Raw genomic sequence first — 19,834 nt, 5'->3', positions numbered from 1 at the left:
TAGCACAGCAGGTAGGGTGTTTGCCTTGCACGTGACCGACGCGGGTTCGATCCCCAGCAACCCATATGGTCCCCTGAACACTGCCAGAAGTAATTCCTGAGTGCAGAACCAGGAATAACCCCTGTGCATCACTGGGTGACCCAAAAAGAAAAAAAAAATTACTTGTGTGCTACTCTCAGTGGGGTACCTAGAGCACATGCAGAGCTGGGGATCGAAGCAGAGGCTCCTGTAAGCACAGCATGTGCCCAGCCCACTGTGCCATCTCCCTGGGCTCCTACTCCTAGGTCTTTTTACTTAAGGCTGAGGAAATGTGAAGTCTACGTAGACTTATGAGGGAATGATCAAAGGAGGTGTTTGTTTGTCTTGCAGTACTGGGAACTAAACCCAGGGCTTACACATGCGGGCATGCTCTCTCTCCCTCACTGAGTCACGTCACCAGCAGCCAGAGAAGTCTGATCTATAGCAGCCAAGACCTGGAAATGACCAAATGTCTATATATCCCTATCACTTATATTACTTAATAATGAGAGAGGAAGAGACTGATACAAAGCTCTGAGAAAGAGTCTGGAGTGTGTTCCTTAAGGAAATGGTCAGATAATGTTTATTAATGTTAACGTTAATGTTAATGGCCTTAAGAGGAGACAGAGGTCCCGGACAAAGACAGCAGGGTGGTCAGGGAGCAGAAGCCAGAAATGAGAGGAACCTTTGGACTGCAAACTCTGGTAGGGATTCCTCAGGACAAGGGAGGCTGGGCAGGAACAGTCAGGCCGAGCTGGTGAGATGAGGACAGTGAACTCTGATGGTTTCACACTCTCTGGCACCTGGCCCAGGAATGGGAAAGGCAGAGGACAACTGTGTGCCAGGGTGTATGAGCCAGACAAAGCAGGTCAGGCTCTGCACTTAGTCTGCATGGAAGGGGCAAGCTCGGGCCGTCCCTTCACCTTCCTAGGAACTGACTAACCTACAGGAGGGTAGTCTCGCCCCAGCAGAAAAGATTTTTCAGGGCTGGAGCGATAGTACAGCGGGTAGGGTGTTTGCCTTGCACATGTCCAACCTGGATTCGATCCCCGGCATCCCCTGAGCACCGCCAGGAGTAACCTCTGAGCATCACCGGATGTGGTCCCCAAAAAAAGGTTTTTTCACATCAAAACACAATATATAAAAATTTTAATTTATAACAGAACCAGAAACTCTTCTCTCTCCCCCCCCCCCCCCCCGTATGATTCAACTTAGATGAAAGTCTAGAACAGGCAAAATTTTTGTAACATAACCGCCTGGGTCCTACTGAGTACCATTATCAAGTGTGAGATTACTGGTGAGCACTGCAACCAAAATGTGTATAAACACCAATACACAGTGAGCCAAGCCACTGCCAAAGTGCACGAGAAGCTTAAGCAACTGTGGGTGAATCCTATTCACAGAAACAACAAGAGAATGGATAGGCAATGTGTATGTGTTTTTCTTCCTTTTGAAAAAATTTATCATTGTTTCTTATTATTTTTTTTTCAGTTACAAAGTTGTTCACAACTTTGGTTTCATTCATACAACATTGGAATCCCCATCCCTTCATGAGCCAGTGTGTGGGGATTTCTAAAGCCACTCATGCATAGAGTTAAAAACCACATACAATTGCATTTTTTAACCCTAGAACAGATGACTGGTTAAAGAAATTTTGGTACATCTCTACAATGGAACACTATGCAGCTGTCAGAAAAAATAAGTCATGAACTTTGCATATAAGTGGATCAACATGGAAAGTATCATGCTAAGTGAAATGAGTTAGGAAGAGAGAGACAGACATAGAAAGATTGCACTCATCTGTGGAATATAAAATAACAGAGTAGGAGACTAATACCCAAGAATAATAGAAATAAGTACCAGGAGGTTGGTTCCATAGCTTGGAAGCTGGCCTCACATGCTGGGGGAAAAGGCAGCTCAGATAGAGAAGGGAACACCAAGTAGAATGTGGCTGGAGACCACGTGCGGGAAGGGAGATGCGTGCTGAAAGTAGACTAGAGATTGAACACAATGGCCACTCAATACCCCTATTGCAAACCACAACACCCAATTGGAGAGAGAGAACAAAAGGGAAGGTTGTCACAGAGGCAGGGTGGGGTCGGGGGAGATGGGATTGGGGGGTGGGAGGGATATTAGATTTATTGGTGGTGGAGAATGGGCACTGGTGGAGGGATGGATTCTCGAACATTGTATAAGAGAAACACAAGGATAAAAATGTGTAGATCTGTAACTGTACCCTCACGGTGATTCACTAATTAAAAAACAAATTTAAAAAAATATATTGAAAAAAACCTTGCATTTTTTAAAGGGTGAAACTGGGGATTTCATACTGTTCAACCTAACAGTATTAAGGAAATGCTATTTTAAAATATGACACGATTATACTGCTTTTAGAAATAGCACATTAACCAATTTAACCAAGAACATGTTCAGTTTTTCATTTCTTCATCATCATCATCATCATCCCGTTGATCGTCAATTTTCTTGAGCCGTCTCAGTAACGTCTCCATTCGTCCTAGCCCTGAGATTTTAGAAGCCTCTCTTTACTCGTCCTTCCCAACAGTGCCGCATTGGAGGCTCTTTCAGGGTCAGGAGAATGAGACCCATCATTTTCATTTCCTTTTTTTTTTTTGCTTTTTGGGTTACACCCAGCAATGTTCAGGGGTTACTCCTGGCTTTGCACTCCAGGAATTACTCCTGGCAGTGCTTGGGGGACCATATGGGATGCCGGGGATCGAACCCGGGTCGGCTGCGTGCAAGACAAACGCCCTACCCGTTGTGCTATTGCTCCGGCCCCTCATTTTCATTTCTTATTTTTTTTTTTTTGCCACATGGTGCTCAGGGAGTTCACTTCTGGCAGGGCCTGGGGACCAAATGTGGTGCTGGGGATTGAACTGGGTCAGTCACATGCAAGGCAAGCACCCTATCAACTGTACTATCTTTTCTTAGAAATTTTTCTAAGATTTTTTTCTTTTTTGGAGGGCTTATTTATTTATGTATGTATGTATTTATTTATTTATTTGGCTTTCTGGGTCACACCTGGCAATGCATAGGGGTTACTCCAGGTTTTGCACTCAGGAATTACTCCTAGTGGTGCTCAGGAGACCATATAGGATGCTGGGAATCAAACCCAGGTAGGCTATGAGCAAGGCAAACGCCCTACCTGCAGTACTATCGCTCCAGTCCCTAGTGGGGCTTTTTAAACTTTTGGGGTCACCCCTTCCCCCTTTAGCTTTTTTGGAGACACGTGGTCGTCAGAGGCTATTCCTGGCTGGGTGCTCAGGAACAACCCATAGCAGTACTTGGGGGATTCAGTGGTATGATTCAAACCACGGTAAACCAAATGTAAAGCAAGTACAAAGACAAAGGGTAGGGGGATTTGCTCCCTGAGCACCAGCAGCTGTAGTCTTGGGGTGGGGGTGGGAAGTTTGGAAGAAAAATATGCTTTGTTTAAGAAGACAGGGTATAGATGCAGATTTTATTAACCAGGAGTTAAAATCCTTTGGTATGCTATGAACAAGATAAAGGAAAAAAAAATTAAGAGAAATTAGGTGCTCATATAGTATCAGTAAAACAGGTTAATATCTTTCTTTTAAAATCAGCATCCCCTAGGCTGGGAGATGGTTCGAATGCCTGGAACGTACTTCTCAGGCAGGAGTTCCAGGTCGGATTCCAGGTTGGTTCCCTGAGCACAAAGTGCTGGGTGTAGCCCCAAGAGCTGCCAGGTGTGAGTCAAATACCAAAAATTAAAGCTAGCAAAACTGAATAGATTAGATCAAAGTTACCAAAAGCCAAGTAGTAGCCCAGAAAAGAGAAAATGTATAAAATTCCTCAAGAGATGAGGAAAGCAAATATCTAGCTAAGTAAAGGTTGGAATAGTTAAATGTCACTGATATTTAACATAGGCTTATTAATTTTTTATTGACAATTTAATTAATTTTGCTTTGTTTTGATTTTTCTGGGCCATTCACTCCTGCTGAGCTTGGGGGACCGTATGTGGTGCTGGTATTGAACCCAGGTAAGCTGTGTACAAGGTAAGCACCTTATCCAAGGTACTATCTCTCTGGCCCTGAATTTAATTTTTTATTACTTACTTTAACTTGAATACTTCATGATAAAACTTTTCAAGTTTAATCTCCTCAATTTATAGTTCTTTGCAAGTGACACATATCTTATAGAAAAAGCATATGTAACTGGATGTACTAGAAATTCTATTTTAGCTTCACTTTAAGAGAAAAAAAAAAAAACGTATCCAGTAGATCTGAGGTACTCTCAACAGGCATTTTGTGACAACTAATCAAAATGCAAGTAGGAAAAAAATGAACAAAAGATTTAGTTACCCAAGAGACTCTGAATCCATTATACTCTTTTAATAATAAAAGTAGCACTCTACTTATTACTGCAGTTAGTAATTCCTCTGAGACAGTAGGTTTCAAAGAAAATTATTTTGAAATAATTTCAAATGTACAGAAGTGTTGCAAGATTAGTACAAATATTTCTAGTATAATCTTCACCCTGACTCACCAATTAACATTTTCTCCCATTTGCTCAAAATCTGTGTGGATGCTTTTCCATAACGCATCTGAGTTATCTGACTACAGTCATCACTGTGCCCCTTCAAACCTAAATATTTTGGCATGTAGATTTTGAAAACAAGGATATTCTCTTTCATAACCAAATAATGAAACTGAGAAGATGGAATATTCACAATTCTATCATCTAAAATACATTACAGACTCAAATTTTACCAACTATCCCAATGAGATCTGTCATAGCAATTTCCTCCCTTGATGAAAGATTCAATCTAGGATCATGCATTTCATTTACGTGTCAAGTCTCTACAGTCTCCTTCAATCTGGAACAGTTCTTCTCTTACTTTTCTGACCTTAATATTTCCGAAGAATTATTTTGACAAAACCCAGCAAGTTGGTCTGTGTGAATTTCCTCACAGCTGGATTCAGGTCGTCCACTCAGGGCAAGAAAGGCACAGCGGTACTGTTCTGTTCTTTCTAGTGCCACATGAAGGGACCATCCAGTCAAGATGGCATCAACTAGGTTTCTCTATTAATACTCTTATTTTGGTTTTTGGGCCACATCTGGTGATGCTCAGGGATTATTCTTGTCTCTGCATTCAGATACTATTCCTAGCAGTGCTTGGAGGGACCATATGGGATACCAGGGTTGGCCACAAGCACCCTACCTGCTGTATTTATCTCTCTAGCTTTTTAAAAAATTTGATTTGGGGTTAGGAAGGGTGTCAACATACGGCAGTGTTCAGGGTTTACTTCTGGCTCTGTAGTCAGGGAGGCAAGATGGATCGCAGGTTTTGGGGATAATATGAGGTGCCAGGGGTCACACCACAACTGGCTATGGCCAGGCAAGTGGCTTACCCACCGTGCAATCTCTCTGATCCTAGGAGGTCCAGCAAGCCTATATGGACTCCCAAGAACCACTAGAGGTAACCCCCAAGTACTGAGCCAGGAATAGTCCTGAAACACTGCTGGGTATAGTCCAGCCCCCCGGCCCTGCAAAAGGAGTAAGATATGATCCAATTATTATTATTCACTACATCAAACATGGATTCTTTTTTTTTTCTTTTTTGGGTCACACCCGGCAATGCACAGGGGTCATTCCTGGCTCATGCACTCAGGAATTACCCCTGGCGGTGCTCAGGGGACCATATGGGATGCTGGGATTCGAATCCGGGTCGGTCGCGTGCAAGGCAAATGCCCTACCCGCTGTGCTATCACTCCAGCCCCGGATTCTTTTAATTATACATCACCCTATGAGGTAGCTATTTTTTTTTTGATGGGTGTGTATCTATATGGGGATGCCCAGCAGTGTTCAGAGCATATTTCTGGCTCTGAGAGAAGGACTTATTCCTGGTGGAGCTGGGGTGACCATATGGGGTGCCAGGGATCAAACCTGGTTTGGCCGTGTGAAAGGTAAGCACCCTAATGGCTACACTATCACTCCAACCACAGAGGTAGCTAATGTTTTTAAATTCAATTTTACGAATGAGAAAACAGCAACAAATTCAAAAGATCTAGATCAGGACTGGAAAGATAGCTTGAGCAGCACGGTACATGCCTTGCACATGCAAAGCCTCAGTTCAATCTCCTAGTACTACATGCCTCTCCACCCACCACTGTGAGGCAAGTTCTGGTGGCCACCAAGTGGCCCACTGCTGGGCCCAGCTCTGTGGGCAGTGGGTCCAGGGTGCCCAGCACTGCCAGGCGTGGCCCTTCTACTACAAAATTAATGCTCAGAGGTTCAGGATGTGGCTCAATGACAAAATACATGCCTTACATTCATAAGACATGGTTCCAATCACCAGAACACAGGGGGAAAAACAATATAAGGGGTTTTGAGAGACAGCTTAGCTGCATATGGAGGAGTGAGACTGAACCCCAATATCACATGGTCTCTGAATAGCACTGTAGCACTGTCTTCCCATTGTTCATCAATTTGCTCGAGCAGGCACCAGTAATGTCTCCATTGTGAGACTTGTTACTGTTATTGGCATATCGAATACGCCATGGGTAGCTTGCCAGGCTTTGCCATGAGAGCGGGATACTCTCGGTAGCTTGCTGGGCTCTCCAAGAGGGATGGAGGAATCGAACCCGGGTCGGCAACACCCTACCCACTGTGCTATGGCTCCAGTCCGGTCTGAGTATTACTGAATATAGCCTTCGAGGCCCAGAGGCCCATGAGCTTCTTCGGGTGGCTCTAGTGTCCCCAGTACCACTGGGCCCAAGCAGCCCCACATCCGTAGGCCCTAACATTGAATAGTCCAGCTACTGACCAAGTATCACTGCAGGTGATCACGGAGCCCCCTGAGCACTGCCTGGGTGCCTATCCCTTTCCTCTTACTAGAAGGCCTAGAGTTTTCAAGTCATTGCCTATCACTATATATCTGGATTAGTTCTGTTTTTGAACAGTACCTGGCTGTACTCAGAATTGACTCCCAGCTCTAAGCTCAGGAGTCACTCAGGAGTCAGTGCTTTGGGAACCATATGCATTTCTGGGTATCAAGTAAGGCCAGCCACGTGCAAGGCAAGCAGCTTAACTCCTGTACTATCTTTCCAAGCCTGGGCTGATCTTGCTTATTGATTTGAAAGAGGCAGGGTGAAGGAGGGCAAGCAAGGTCACTGCTGGTGGTGCTAGGGGCCACCAAGTCTACACTTAATAGTGAAAGGCTATGTGGTATCTGGGATATAGCCCTGGGCCTCTGTATGCAAGGCATGCTCTCCAGCATCTGAGCTACCTTCCTAGCTCTAACATTAAATATTTGGCTAAACACAAATCCAACTACCTGTGTTTGTCTTTCTTTTTTTTTTTTTTTTGCTTTTCGGGTCACACCCAGCGATGCTCAGGGGTTACTCCTGGCTCTACACTCAGGAATTACACCTGGTGGTGCTGGGGGACCATATGGGTTGCTGGGAATCGAACCCGGGTCAGTCGTGTGTAAGGCAAACGCCCTACCCACTGTGCTATCACTCCAGCCCCCCTTTTTCTAAAAACTTTTTAAAAATTTTATTGAATCACCGTGAGATAGTTACAAGCTCTCATGTTTGGGTTACAATCTCACAATGATCAAACACCCATCTCTCCACCAGTGCACATTCCCCACCACCAATATCCCGGGTATACCCCCCTTTCCCACCCTCCCCCTGCCTGTGTGTTTGTCTTTCTTACCAAGTAATTCTACTCCTGATACAGGTGAAAGGGCTGAAAGTGCGGTTTTGGATATTTATATATCTATGTTTGCTCACAATAGTCAAAAGGTAAAAGCAATTCAAATCCATCAACACATTATAATAGACAATACATGGTACATGCATATGACAGAATGGTTATATTAAACAGCCTTAAGGATATTCAGACATATCTTTTAACTGGGTGAGCCTTGCTAACACGATGTTGAGTGAAAGAAGTAGTTACAAAAGCACAAAAATTGCCTGATTCCACTAAGATGAAGTATATAAAAACAGTCAACTTCAGAGAGAGGACAAGCAGACTGGTGGTTGCCGGGGGCTGTGGTGGGGTTACGGAAGGGGGCTGTTCTTTATTGGGCATAGTTTCAATTTTACAAGATGAATGAGTTCTGGAAAAAGTTGAACAAATATGTCAATGCACATAACACCTCACTCTTTAAAATTATGTAGGATAATAAATTTGATAATGTGCATTTTATCCCAATTTAAAAAACAATCCCTATGTCCCAAAGCTAAATCTAAGGGTGGAAAATCGTCTTAGCTGTGACCTACTATTCGATCCATCATTTCAACAACACTGGGGAGGGCAAGAAATCAAGTGAGACAAATAGCTTCTTTTGAATACCTTATGCTGCTTAATGACAGGTGTGGTATCTTAAATAATTAGTTTTTAAAAAGAAACAACGGCCTTATCTCTCCTTTGGAACTGGTTGGTGATCTCAGCTTCCCTTCATTAAGCTTCTGACAGCTAGATGTCCTCACATCTGTCACTGTTTGGGAGACTGAGTCCAAAAACATAAATTGCTTCCAGGACTAATTTATTCTGGTTCATGGGACAGATTTGAACCCATCTGTTTTCTAATCAAAAGCCATATTTGAATTAGTTTTGTCCCATCATAGGACCATATTAATGGAAGCAATAAAATCACAGGGTATTTTCCTTCTTTCTATCTGTGTCTAGATGATTACAGGAAACACAAATCAACGAAAGGCTCATATGAGACCATAGTCAGAACAGGGGTTTGGCAGACTACAGAATTTAGTTACTTTCTGAGTTTCACCTGTCTTTTCTTTGTATTACTTTGGGCAGGCTTATCTAAATGGCATGGTTTTGAAATTAAACAATGAGAAAATATTCCCATGCTGCAATAACCAACTTACCTTAATCTTTTTTTAAGCTGTAAACTGTCATGGATGATCCTTTTAACAAACTCCAATTCACCTCCCTCTGCCATGATCTCTGTGATACCTCCTGTGTTTACAGAGCTAGGTGGAGGCCTTCGAGCATTTCTAGAGTTTACTCCCTAAACAAATAGTAACAAATACTGATTAAAATTACATTTTAAAAACTAAGTCTCTGACAACAATCTAGTTGTAAGAATTTCACAATGTAAAAAAAAAAAAAAGAATTTCACAATGTAATCTACTCCTACATCACACACTATTTAAATGAACTCAGAATAGATGTAAATATGTAAGCTAAAACTATAAAACTCATAAAAGAAAACATGGAATAAATCTTCACAAGCTTGGATTAGACAACTGTCTTAGATATGATTCAAAATAAAAGTCTGGCATAACAGGACACATTCAAGAAAGTTAAGACAATCCTCAGAAAGGGAGAAAATGTTTGAAAATAATGGACCTGAATCTAGAACACATAAATAAAGTTTTAAGTCAAGAGAGAAAATAGGAGGGGGGAGGGGGGAGGAAAGGAGGGAGGGAGGGAGCAGAGAGAGAGAGAGAAAGGGCAGGAGAGAAAGAGAGAGAGAAAGGGGGAAAGAGAAAGGGAGGGAGGGAGAGAGGGAGAGAGAGAGAAAGCGAGGGAGAGAAAGGGAGGGAGAGAGGGAGAGAAAGGGAGGGAGAGAAAGGGAGGGAGAGAGGGAGAGAGAGAAAAAGGGAGGGAGAGAGGGAGAGAGAGTGGGAGGAGAGAAGGAAAGAGGGAAAGGGAGAGAGGGAGGAGGGGCAGAGAGCAAGCCAGAGCACCCAAAGACCAGAGACCCAAGCTTTGCATGCGAAGGACCATGCTCATGTTCAATCCCTAGCACCTCACGGACCCGTGAGCACCAACAGGTATACCCCTGGAGGCCCAGCACGACAGGGCGCCAACAGGACTGTATCCTCAAACACTAGCACCAGCATGTCGAACCCAGTTGGTGGAGTATCCTCAAGGAGTACTGCTGGAAGGGTCCCTAGCCCCCAAACATGGCGATTTTGAAAAAATTTTATGTGTATGGTGCTGGGAAACTTCACATGCCTGGCAAAGTGCTCCGCTGTGAGCTACACTTGACGATAACAATTTCTGAATGGCAAATATCTAAGTATAATACATATATATGAGAAATAACAGACATATATCCAACATCATTAGTAATCCGGGAACTGCACATTACAATCATGAGGGCCGGAGCAATAGTACAGCGGGTAGGGTGCTTGCCTTGCACACTGCTCAGCCAGGTTCAATACCTGGCACTCCACATGGCCTCATGGGCCTGCCAGGAGTGATTTGGAAGTGCAGAGCCCTGAGCACCACTGGTGTGAGAAAAGACAAATAAAGGAAAAAACTACAATGAGATAGCACTTTATATCTACTAGATGGCTATAGTCAAGAAACAAATAATAAGTACTGACAAGATTGTAGAGAAATTGAAACTCTCATACATTGCTGCTGGTAGAATGAAAAATGATGCAGTCACTTTGGAAAAGTCTAGCAGTTCATTAATTAAACAGAATTAATGCAGAATTATGTAGGACCCAGTAATTATACTCCTAAGTATACAACCAAGAAAAATTAAAACAGGTCCAATAACACTTGCACACCAATGCTCAGAGCATCATTATTCATGGACAAAAAGGGGGAAAAAACCCAAATGTCCATCAGCTGATGAATAAGTAAAATGTGATATATACAAAGAGTAGCACACCACATTTGATGGGGCGTAAAGTAGAAGGTAACTGATCTTGATAAAAATATATATATGTAAGTTATACATATATATGTGTATGTATGTACACACACACACACACACACACGAGGCTCAACCTGTAAGAACATGTTAGTGATCTTTTATACAGGGGCTTGATGGCTCCAAGGTGAGATACAACAATTTTCACCACTTTCCTCTGAAGAAATCTTTTTGGATCATTTTTAGTGGACTATTAATAACAAGCAATACAAAATAAATCATTTAGCATTTGCCTTTGGGGCAGGCTTGGGTGGTGGTGGGAAAATTCAAAATAATAGTGGTAAGAAGGTTTAATGGTGGTAGGATTGGTGTTGAAATATTGAATGTAGTAAGTTGTGAACAACTTTATAAAAATAAAATTAAAAATAGACCATAAACTATAATTCCACTTATACAAAAGTAAGAACAAGGCAAACCCACAGAAGCAGAGTATTGATGAATGCTGGCTTAGGCTTGCAAGAAAGAGGACTGCAGAAAAATGGACAGTACTCTGCTAACGAGCTTAGGGTTTTTTAGGGGAAATAGGAAAATGTGGCGGGGACTATGGGGATGGCTCAAAGGGTCAGAGTGCATGCTTTGCCTGCAGGAGCCTTGGGTTTGAGTCCTGGTACTGTATGAGCACTACACCATAAGTTGCTCCCAAGTACCACCAGGTGAGGTCCCAAATCAAAACAAACAAAAAAACTGTGGTGATGACTACAAAACTCTGAATACACTAACAACAATTAACTAGGTGCTTTGTTTGGTACAAAGGAATTGTAAAAAGATGCTTAGGGTCAAAAGGTGGAAGGTAAGGCACCTGCCTTATACGTGGCTGCAGCCGTGACAATGGTTAGAATCCTGGCATCTGAGGTGTAGCCCCTGACCACAGAACCAAGTGTAGCACCCCCATCACCCTCTAAAAATATGTTTAGTTCTGGTCCAGTAATATTCTATTTCTTCATCTGGGCTCTGGTCCAGTGTTCACTTTGGAAAATCTATAGTTTATATTTAAGATACATTGGGGGGAGGGGCGGGTGCAGAACACACACACACACACACACACACACATACCCTACAGTGCTCTGAGGCTACTCCTGGCTCTTTCTCAGGAGTAAGTGAACCTTGGTGATGCTTAGGAGACCTGTAGCTTCAGGGATTTAAAACAGACTTCGCAGCAAACAAGGCAAGCTCTTGTACCACCTTTCCAGCCCATAGGATGCATTCTTTTATGTACCTGTATTGTAACTTGATAACTGTTTAAAACTAATACTCCAGGGTCAGAGACAGTACAGTGGGCAGGGCACTTGCCTGCACATTGCCAACCTGGGTTTGATCTCTGGAACTGAGCACTGCCAGGAGTGATCCCTGAGCTAAGAGCCAGAAGTAAACTGGGATCACAGCTGGCTGTGACCCTAAGACAAAAACCAAACAAGCAAATAAAGAACACCCAAGGCCAAAGAGATAGTACAGGGCTTAGGGCACTTGCCTTGCTGACCAGGATTTGATCTCAGTCACCCCATAAGGTCCCCTGGGCATTGCCAGGTGTGGCCCCCAAACCAAAACATGAACAAAATAAAAAATTAACACCCCAAAAGTGGATATTTTAGTATCCTCAATTTACCTTAACTGAAGGCAAAAATTTAGATTTTTTTATTTTTGATGCAGGGCTTGAGTGCATTTCTGGTTCTAGGGATCCCCAAGGGGCTGGACACTTGCTTCCTGGGGACTGTATTCCCTGCCACAGTGCTCATACATCTTCAGCTGTGGTCCTCTAGAGATTGCACACACTCTCAGCAGGGGTGTTTGGGGTCCCAGAAAAGAGCTTCTGGGACTAGGTGCCTTTACCCACTAAACTGTCCCCCTGAGCCCTTGGAATTTATATTTCTTTTACTTTATTTTTCATGGAGGGAGAGGCTCATACCCAGCAGTGCTCAGGAATTCTCCTGATTTTACTCGGGGCCGGGTGGAGGGGGAGTGGAGTAGGGGGTAGTCACTCCTGGCAGTGCTCAAGCATGTGCTCAGGCAATTAAGCTAAATATCTAATCCCTAAAATTTAGATTTTTTTTTTATTTTGTTTTAGGCCACACCTAGTGGTGCTCAGGGCTTACTCCTGGCTCTTTGTTCACTGTTGGAGGGTTCAGAGATCAAACCAGGGTCAGCTGCAGGAAAGGTGTCGAATCAGCTATAAAATTTAGATTTTATAAATTTAAATTTTATAAAATTTAGATTTCTTAAAGCCACAATTTATGTTTTAGTCAGAATATTGCTACAATGATACAGTCTGTACCCCTCCTGGATCCCTGCCACACAAAAATCTATCAAAATTATTTAATCCATAAGGAATTTATTGTGAAATATGCAAATGATACTTTTAGGGTATTAGAGTAACTTTACAATTTATGGGGAAGACGGTGGCAAGACTGGATAAAGAGGGGGCTCGAGGGGCTATTGGCTAAGGCACTTACCTTGCACATCAGGTTCCATCCCTGATATTCCAGATGGTACCCTGAGCCCACCAGAGCTATGACCAAGCACAGGGCTAGTAATAAACCCTAGGGGGGAGGGAGGGAGAGAGGGAGAGAGGGAGGGAGAGAGAGAGAGAGAGAGAGAGAGAGAGAGAGAGAGAGAGAGAGAATATAGCAGGTAGAGCATTTGCCTTGCATGCGGCTGACTGGGGTTCAATCTCTGGTATCCCATACGGTCCCATGAGCCCTCCAGGAGTAATTCCGAGCACCACCAGGAGTAATTCCTGAGTGTAGAGTCAGGAGTAATCCCTGAGCATCACTGGGTGTGACCCAAAAAGCCAAAAAAAAAAAAAAGAGAGACACAAGGAGGGAGGGAGGTAGAAGGAAGAGGAGGAAGAGAAGAAGGAAGAAAGAAAGGGAGGGAGAGAGGGAGGGAAAGAAGGGCTGGTAGGGTGCTTGCTTTGCATCTGACCAACCCATGTTTGATTCTCAATCACCCCATATGGTCGCCTGATCCGCACCAGAAGTGATCTCTAAGAGCAAAGCCAGGAGTAAGCCCTACCACCACGTGGGGTATTAAAACCCAAACAACCCCCTCCCTACAAAGAAAATAATAAGAATAAAAAAAGACTGGATATAGAGGAGGATTAATCTGATTATGGTGAAAGGTATCAGAACTTTGGTGGTGTGGTGTAATATATACATACATCAAGGTGTGAATCTATACTCCTAAAGCATATAGTATTACATACCAATGGTAAATTTAAATATAGCAAAAAAACTTTCTCACTTTCTTAATATTTAAGTATATAACTTTCCTTTTTCCTTTTTCTTACTATTCATAGTCTATTAATAGAACTCTATTAGAGAGGAAAACAAGTCAAAAAACCAAGGGCAGACCGAGACTTAAAGCGTTGTAACTGCTCTCACAGTGATTCAATAAATTAATTTATTAAAAACAAAAACAAAGGGGCTGGAGTGATAGCACAGCGGGTAGGGCGTTTGCCTTGCACGCGGCTGACCCGGGTTCGATTCCCAGCATCCCATATGGTCCCCTGAGCACCACCAGAAGTGATTCCTGAGTGCAGAGCCAGGAGTAACCCCTGTGCATCGCCGGGTGTGACCCCCCAAAAAAAAACAAAAACAAAAACCAAGGACATTGTAAATGTATGCAAGGCTATCAACAATCTTTTTTATTACTGAAAGTTTTTCATTAGGCCGACCTGTGTTCGATTCCTCCGCCCCTCTCGGAGAGCCTGGCAAGCTACTGAGAGTATCGTGCCCGCACAGCAGAGCCTGGCAAGCTACCCATGGCGTATTCAATATGCCAAAAACAGTAACAACAAGTCTCACATTGAGAGACGTTACTGGTGCCTGCTCAAACAAATTGATGAGCAATGGGATGACAATGACAGTGACAGTGTTTAAAATATAAAATTTCATTTTTTGTTATTCTGATATTAAACACAGCGCAACATTTTCACAAGAGTTTTCTGAGACAGTCAATGATGAGCAACATACGATAACGGCCCGACTCTCCTAAATAACAATTACTCAAACAACTGGTCACCCAGCACAGTTAATATTATTTTTTATGTGCCACACCCAGTACTATCTGGGTGCTACTCCCAGCTCAGAGCTCACTGGTTGTTCCCAATGATGCACATGAGGCCTTGTGGCACTGGGCATCTAATCTAAGCCTTCCATGCAAAGTACGTGCTCTGGCCCTTTCAGTCTGTTCCTCAATCCTGTCAGCATTATGCTTTTACTTTAAGTAAAAACAGGTTAGTTACTTTAATCCAGGGTATCTTTCAATATTCATGAGCAAGCCACTTTAAAATTTTAAGTTATGAAGATCAAATCAATGTTTATTTACTAACGAGCGACAGGTGGCAATAAAAATGACCTTCAGGGACTAGAGCAGCAGTTTAATGAGCTGAAAGTGAGGAAAGGCTGGGGACCCCAGCACCAGATGGCATCCTGAGCACAAGGTGACCCCCAGGAAGTAGCCCCTAGGAGCTGTCAGCTGTAGTCTAAAAATCAACAAAACAATAACTTCCTTTTCATGTCAATAAACCCAATACAGGAGTTACTACTCTCACGAGTAAGTCAGCCTGAGAAAAAAAATAACCAAGGACCAGATTAGAGCCAAGAGAAATCTGGAAAAACCTCAGCCTACATCATCTTTCTTGAGCAAACTGTTCATCAAGTCTATACTATCTCTGGATGTCTCTAAGACAAGGAACTGGAAGCTGGAAACATAGTATGAAAGGCTTATTACACTTGGTTTTACTGCTGACCTTAATACCTCATATGGTCCTTCAGTCCTTTCTGAAGTGACCCCTAAGTACAGCCCAGGAGTCAGTCCTAAGCATTGCTGCATGTGGCTAAAACAACAACAACAACAACAACAAACAAACAAAAAAAAAAACACTAAGATATGACACGGAGCTTTCTTCACTGTTAAGTCAATCTGAACTGTTATTTATTTTTATATTATTATTTTTTAGGTATTTGAGTTATACCTGGTAATGCTCCAGAGTTGCTCCTGGCTGTGCTCAGGGGTCACTCCTGGTGAGTTTGGAGGACCATATGGGATACCAGGGATCAAACCCAGGTCGGCTGCATGCAAAACAAATGCCCTAGCCACACTATATTATTGCTCAGCCCTTAAATGGGCTTTGGGGGACTTTGACACCAGAAGTACCTGATACAGGTTCCAAAATAAAAGTTGCTCTTTGCTCTTATCTTTGCAAACAAAAATAACTTAATATTCAATTACTTTAAAATAGAAGATATTTTACCTTGGCTTCCAACTGATTAGCAAAAAAAGGTGGGTTGCACATGCAAAAGTCATAAATTATTTCAGATTCTTCTTTAAGAGCATCCATCAGGAGTGTTTTCTGTGGTACTTTCACCACTAGGAGGAAAAACAGGAAATGTTAACCTGTTATTCTGTGGTAGTTTTCAAAATCTGTCTGTAATTTACCTTTATAACAAAACAGCAAACCCAACATTCCAAATCTTTAATGAACAAAGTTTGCATATTTAAATAAAAGGTGAGTTGTATCAAATCAAAAGGTTAATAAAGTTTAAAAGGCACTATGAATTTTGCAGATCTAACCTTTTATGAGATCAGATAAGTTATTCTGTTCTACATTTTTCTTTGCATAGTTGAAGCACATATCATCCACTTCAGTTGCAAGAAAATACCAGCCATTTAAAGTTGTTCCAAGTAAAGGGTAGATGCAGGATGCCCCAGTACCTAGTGAAATAAAAATTCAAAACACAATGTGAACAGCTGAAAAAGAGGCGAGAACAGAAAGCACAACTGCCATTCTTGGTTGAGTGGGGGTGAGGGGCAAAAAAAGAAAGTCATTCTTAGAATTCTTAGAGCCCTAACAGCTTAAAACACAAGCTGTCACCTGATTATACAAAGAACTATGGCTACTGCATTCTCCAGTCATTTCATGTATAGCAGTGTTGCCTCAGAATCAGATATAAATTTCCTAGAGAATAGAAATCTTTCCGATCTTTCTGTTCTCTTCTTTTGTAAGTTATTTAAAACAATGTGTGCTGGTGATAAAAGAATACATGACAAATTACTGAAAAAAATTCCAAACTGAATACGATTTATTTTGTTGAAAGTGTTCAGAAGTCATGAGTATAGGTCCATGGTACAGAACATGCCTCATAGATGAGGCTCTGGATTAGAGCAATGGGGGGGGAGGGGGGGAGAGAGAGAGAGAGAGAGAGAGAGAGAGAGAGAGAGAACACAGGGCAATTGCCTTGTATATGGTTCAACCCTGGGGGGAGGAAGGGAGGAAAGAGGAAGGGAGGGGAGGGAAGGGGAAGAGAGAGAGAGAGAGAGAGAGAGAGAGAGAGAGAGAGAGAGAGAGAGAGAGAGGACAAGGCACTTGCCTTGTATGTGGCCCAACCCTGTTCTGATCCCCAGCATCACATATGGTCCTCTCCAAGCAATACAAAGATCACTATTGAACACAGAGCCAGGGAGAGCCCCCGAGGGAGAAGAGACAGAGTACAGCACATAGAATGTTTGACTTGCATGTGGAGGACCCAGGTTAGATAACAGGAGTCCCATATGATCCCCTGAGCCCGCTAGAAGTGATCCATGAACACAGAGTTAGAAGAAAGTCCTGAGCAGAACTGAGTATGGTCTCAAAACAAAGGAGAAAAAACCCAAACAGGAGTAGCCCCTAAACACTGGTCAGTGTGGCCCAAACTCCTCCCCTACAACCCTGGCAATAAAAAACAAAAAACCTCTAAAGGTAATTTATTTCTAAGATATCTGGAAAAATATTTGATGTGAATCAAAAATATTTTGGGGAGGGGCTGGAGCGATAGCACATCGGGTAGGGCGTTTGCCTTACACGCGACCGACCCAGGTTCTAATCCCAGCGTCCCATATGGTCCCCTGAGCACCGCCAGGGGTAATTCCTGAGTGAAGAGCCAGGAGTAACCCCTGTGCATTGCCGGGTGTGACCCAAAACACCAAAAAAAAAAAAAAATTGGGGGGAGCCAGAGCAATAGTACAGTGGGAAGGGCATTTGCCTTGCATATGGCCAACCTAACCCTGGTTTGATCTCTGGCACACCATATGGTCCCCCAAGCCCGCTAGCAATAATTCATGAGTTCAGATCCAGGAGTCACCCCTGAGCACTGCCAGGTGTGACCCCCACACAAAATATATTGTCAGCACTGGAAATATAGTGTAGCAGGTAGAGTGCTTGCCTTGCACTTGGCCCACCGGGTTTGATACCCACCATCCCATATGGTCCCCAGAGCACCGGCAGGAGTAATTTCTCATACACACACACACACACACACACACACACACACACACACACTCTCTCTCTCTCTCTCTCTCTCTCTCTCTCTCTCTCTCTCTCTCAAACTCACACACACACACACACACTTTGCCACATCCCATACAGTCTCTCTCTCTCTCTCTCTCACACACACACAAAGCTTTGTCACATCATTGTTTCAAGGGAAACATTCAGAGAAAAATATTCCAGGTATAAAGCACTCAGAGACAACCAGGCTTTGATTGTAAACTTGGAAGTACAATCCCTAACCATGAATTGGGTTACATAATAACTTACAAATATTATTTTTATAACCATTGACTAATCTTGACCAATAAGATGCTAAAAAACGTATTTAAAAGTAAAAAGTCAGAATACCACCTATTCTTTCTAGCTCCAGCCCCCCCCCCTACTTCCATCTCTTTTCCCCACTTGGCAACCATAATTCTGTTATCAGAATCTAAATGTTTGTTTCCATTGGTCATTGTCTATACCCTTGCTTTGGTTATATCACACATGAATGAGATCATTTTGTATTTGCCTTTCTTCTTCTGACTTCATTAAACATACACTGTTCTAGTTCTAGTCATTCGGTAGTAAGATCCTAAATTTCACCTTCTCATAAGTGAACAATAAACCATCATTGTGTAAACATCTCTCTTCCCCTTTTTTTGGTGATAGAAAATAGTTTTATTAAGAAAAACTTAAAGAAATGAGAGAGGACAGAAGCAGAGATACATGCTGAGGAGAGAATAGGCACTTTGCCAGAGAGGAAAGCCAAGAGTACACATCTTGGGTTGAGATGTGGGCTAATCTCCAGGATGGAGAATGAGCCCATTAGTTCTTGGATTCCCCCCCCACTCAACCCACCCCACTGGTTTGGGGGCCATACTCAATGGTGCTCATGGCATCCTCCTGGTGGGGCTCCGGGAACCATCCGTGGTGCTGGGGTCTAAACCTGGGTCGGCCACCTGCAAGGCAGGTGTCACTGTAGTATCCATCCGGCCTCTGTTCTTTGACTGTGTGCAGTACTGGAGACCAAACTCAGGGTCTTGTTAATGCAATTGTAAATTTTACTATTGAGCCATAACCCCAGTCCAGAATTGTTTCATTGTCGTCGCTGCTATTATTGTGGGGATCAGTGCTTAGAAGACTGACAGAGATCAGAAACCACCGTGGCTACCTCTGGTGGTGCTTTTGGAAACCATGTGGTGCGAAGGATGAATCCTTTGAAGATGCAAGGCACATTGCTGTATCACTGGGAGCATCATCCCGGGCCCCTTTATACTATAAAGTTCTCCTTCACTCACCTGCCTTTGGGCACCATAAACAGCAAGGTGAAGACAAGGGTACACATATATTTTCAAATTAGTGTTTTTGTGTTCTTGGAATAGAAACCAACAAAGAGCAGAATTACTGGATGATAGGTAGTTCTATTTTTAGCTTTTTGAGAGTCTCCAGACTGTTTTCCATACAAGCTGAACCAGATTAAAATTTCAACAGTGAATAATGAAAGTTCCTTTTCACTGCATCCTTGCCAGCACTGTTTTTTTTCCCCTTGTTTTTTGTTCTGGTTTGGAGTGCCACACCCTGTGCTGCTCAGGGCTTAATCCTTGCTCTGTGCTCAGGGATCACTCCTGGCGGTGCTCAGTGGACCATATGGGTTGCTGGGGTTGAACCCAAGTTGGACGCATGCAATGCAAATGCCTTACCCACTATAATATCACTCTGGTCCTCTTTTGGCCTTTTTGATACGCACAGTCTCCCTGATGTGAGGATACTCACTGATGGAAAAGCCAGTGTTTTACTGAAGGCTTGGAGAAGTCTGCCGTAGCAGTCACACCAGGGGTGCTTTC

At 43.0% G+C, this 19,834-nt stretch overlaps 1 protein-coding gene across 2 annotated transcripts in view; it reads right to left on the bottom strand.

Moving 5' to 3' along the window:
• METTL16 (methyltransferase 16, N6-methyladenosine) overlaps positions 1 to 19,834 on the bottom strand; it is a 72,470-nt gene that overhangs the window by 28,667 nt on the left and 23,969 nt on the right. For both annotated transcript variants that reach the window (XM_055133208.1, XM_055133207.1), the window contains 3 exons: positions 16,274 to 16,414; positions 15,954 to 16,069; positions 8,898 to 9,040 (listed from right to left, as the gene is read on the bottom strand). In XM_055133208.1, coding sequence (XP_054989183.1) covers positions 8,898 to 9,040; positions 15,954 to 16,069; positions 16,274 to 16,414 — 400 coding nt within the window. The remainder of the gene's footprint in view (positions 1 to 8,897; positions 9,041 to 15,953; positions 16,070 to 16,273; positions 16,415 to 19,834) is intronic.

Source organism: Sorex araneus, chromosome 3 (genome assembly GCF_027595985.1).
Source record: "Sorex araneus isolate mSorAra2 chromosome 3, mSorAra2.pri, whole genome shotgun sequence".
NCBI classification, from domain to species: Eukaryota; Metazoa; Chordata; class Mammalia; order Eulipotyphla; family Soricidae; genus Sorex; species Sorex araneus.
The sequence above is the reverse complement of the archived record's forward strand: the minus strand, read 5'-3'. Positions and strand labels throughout refer to the sequence as shown.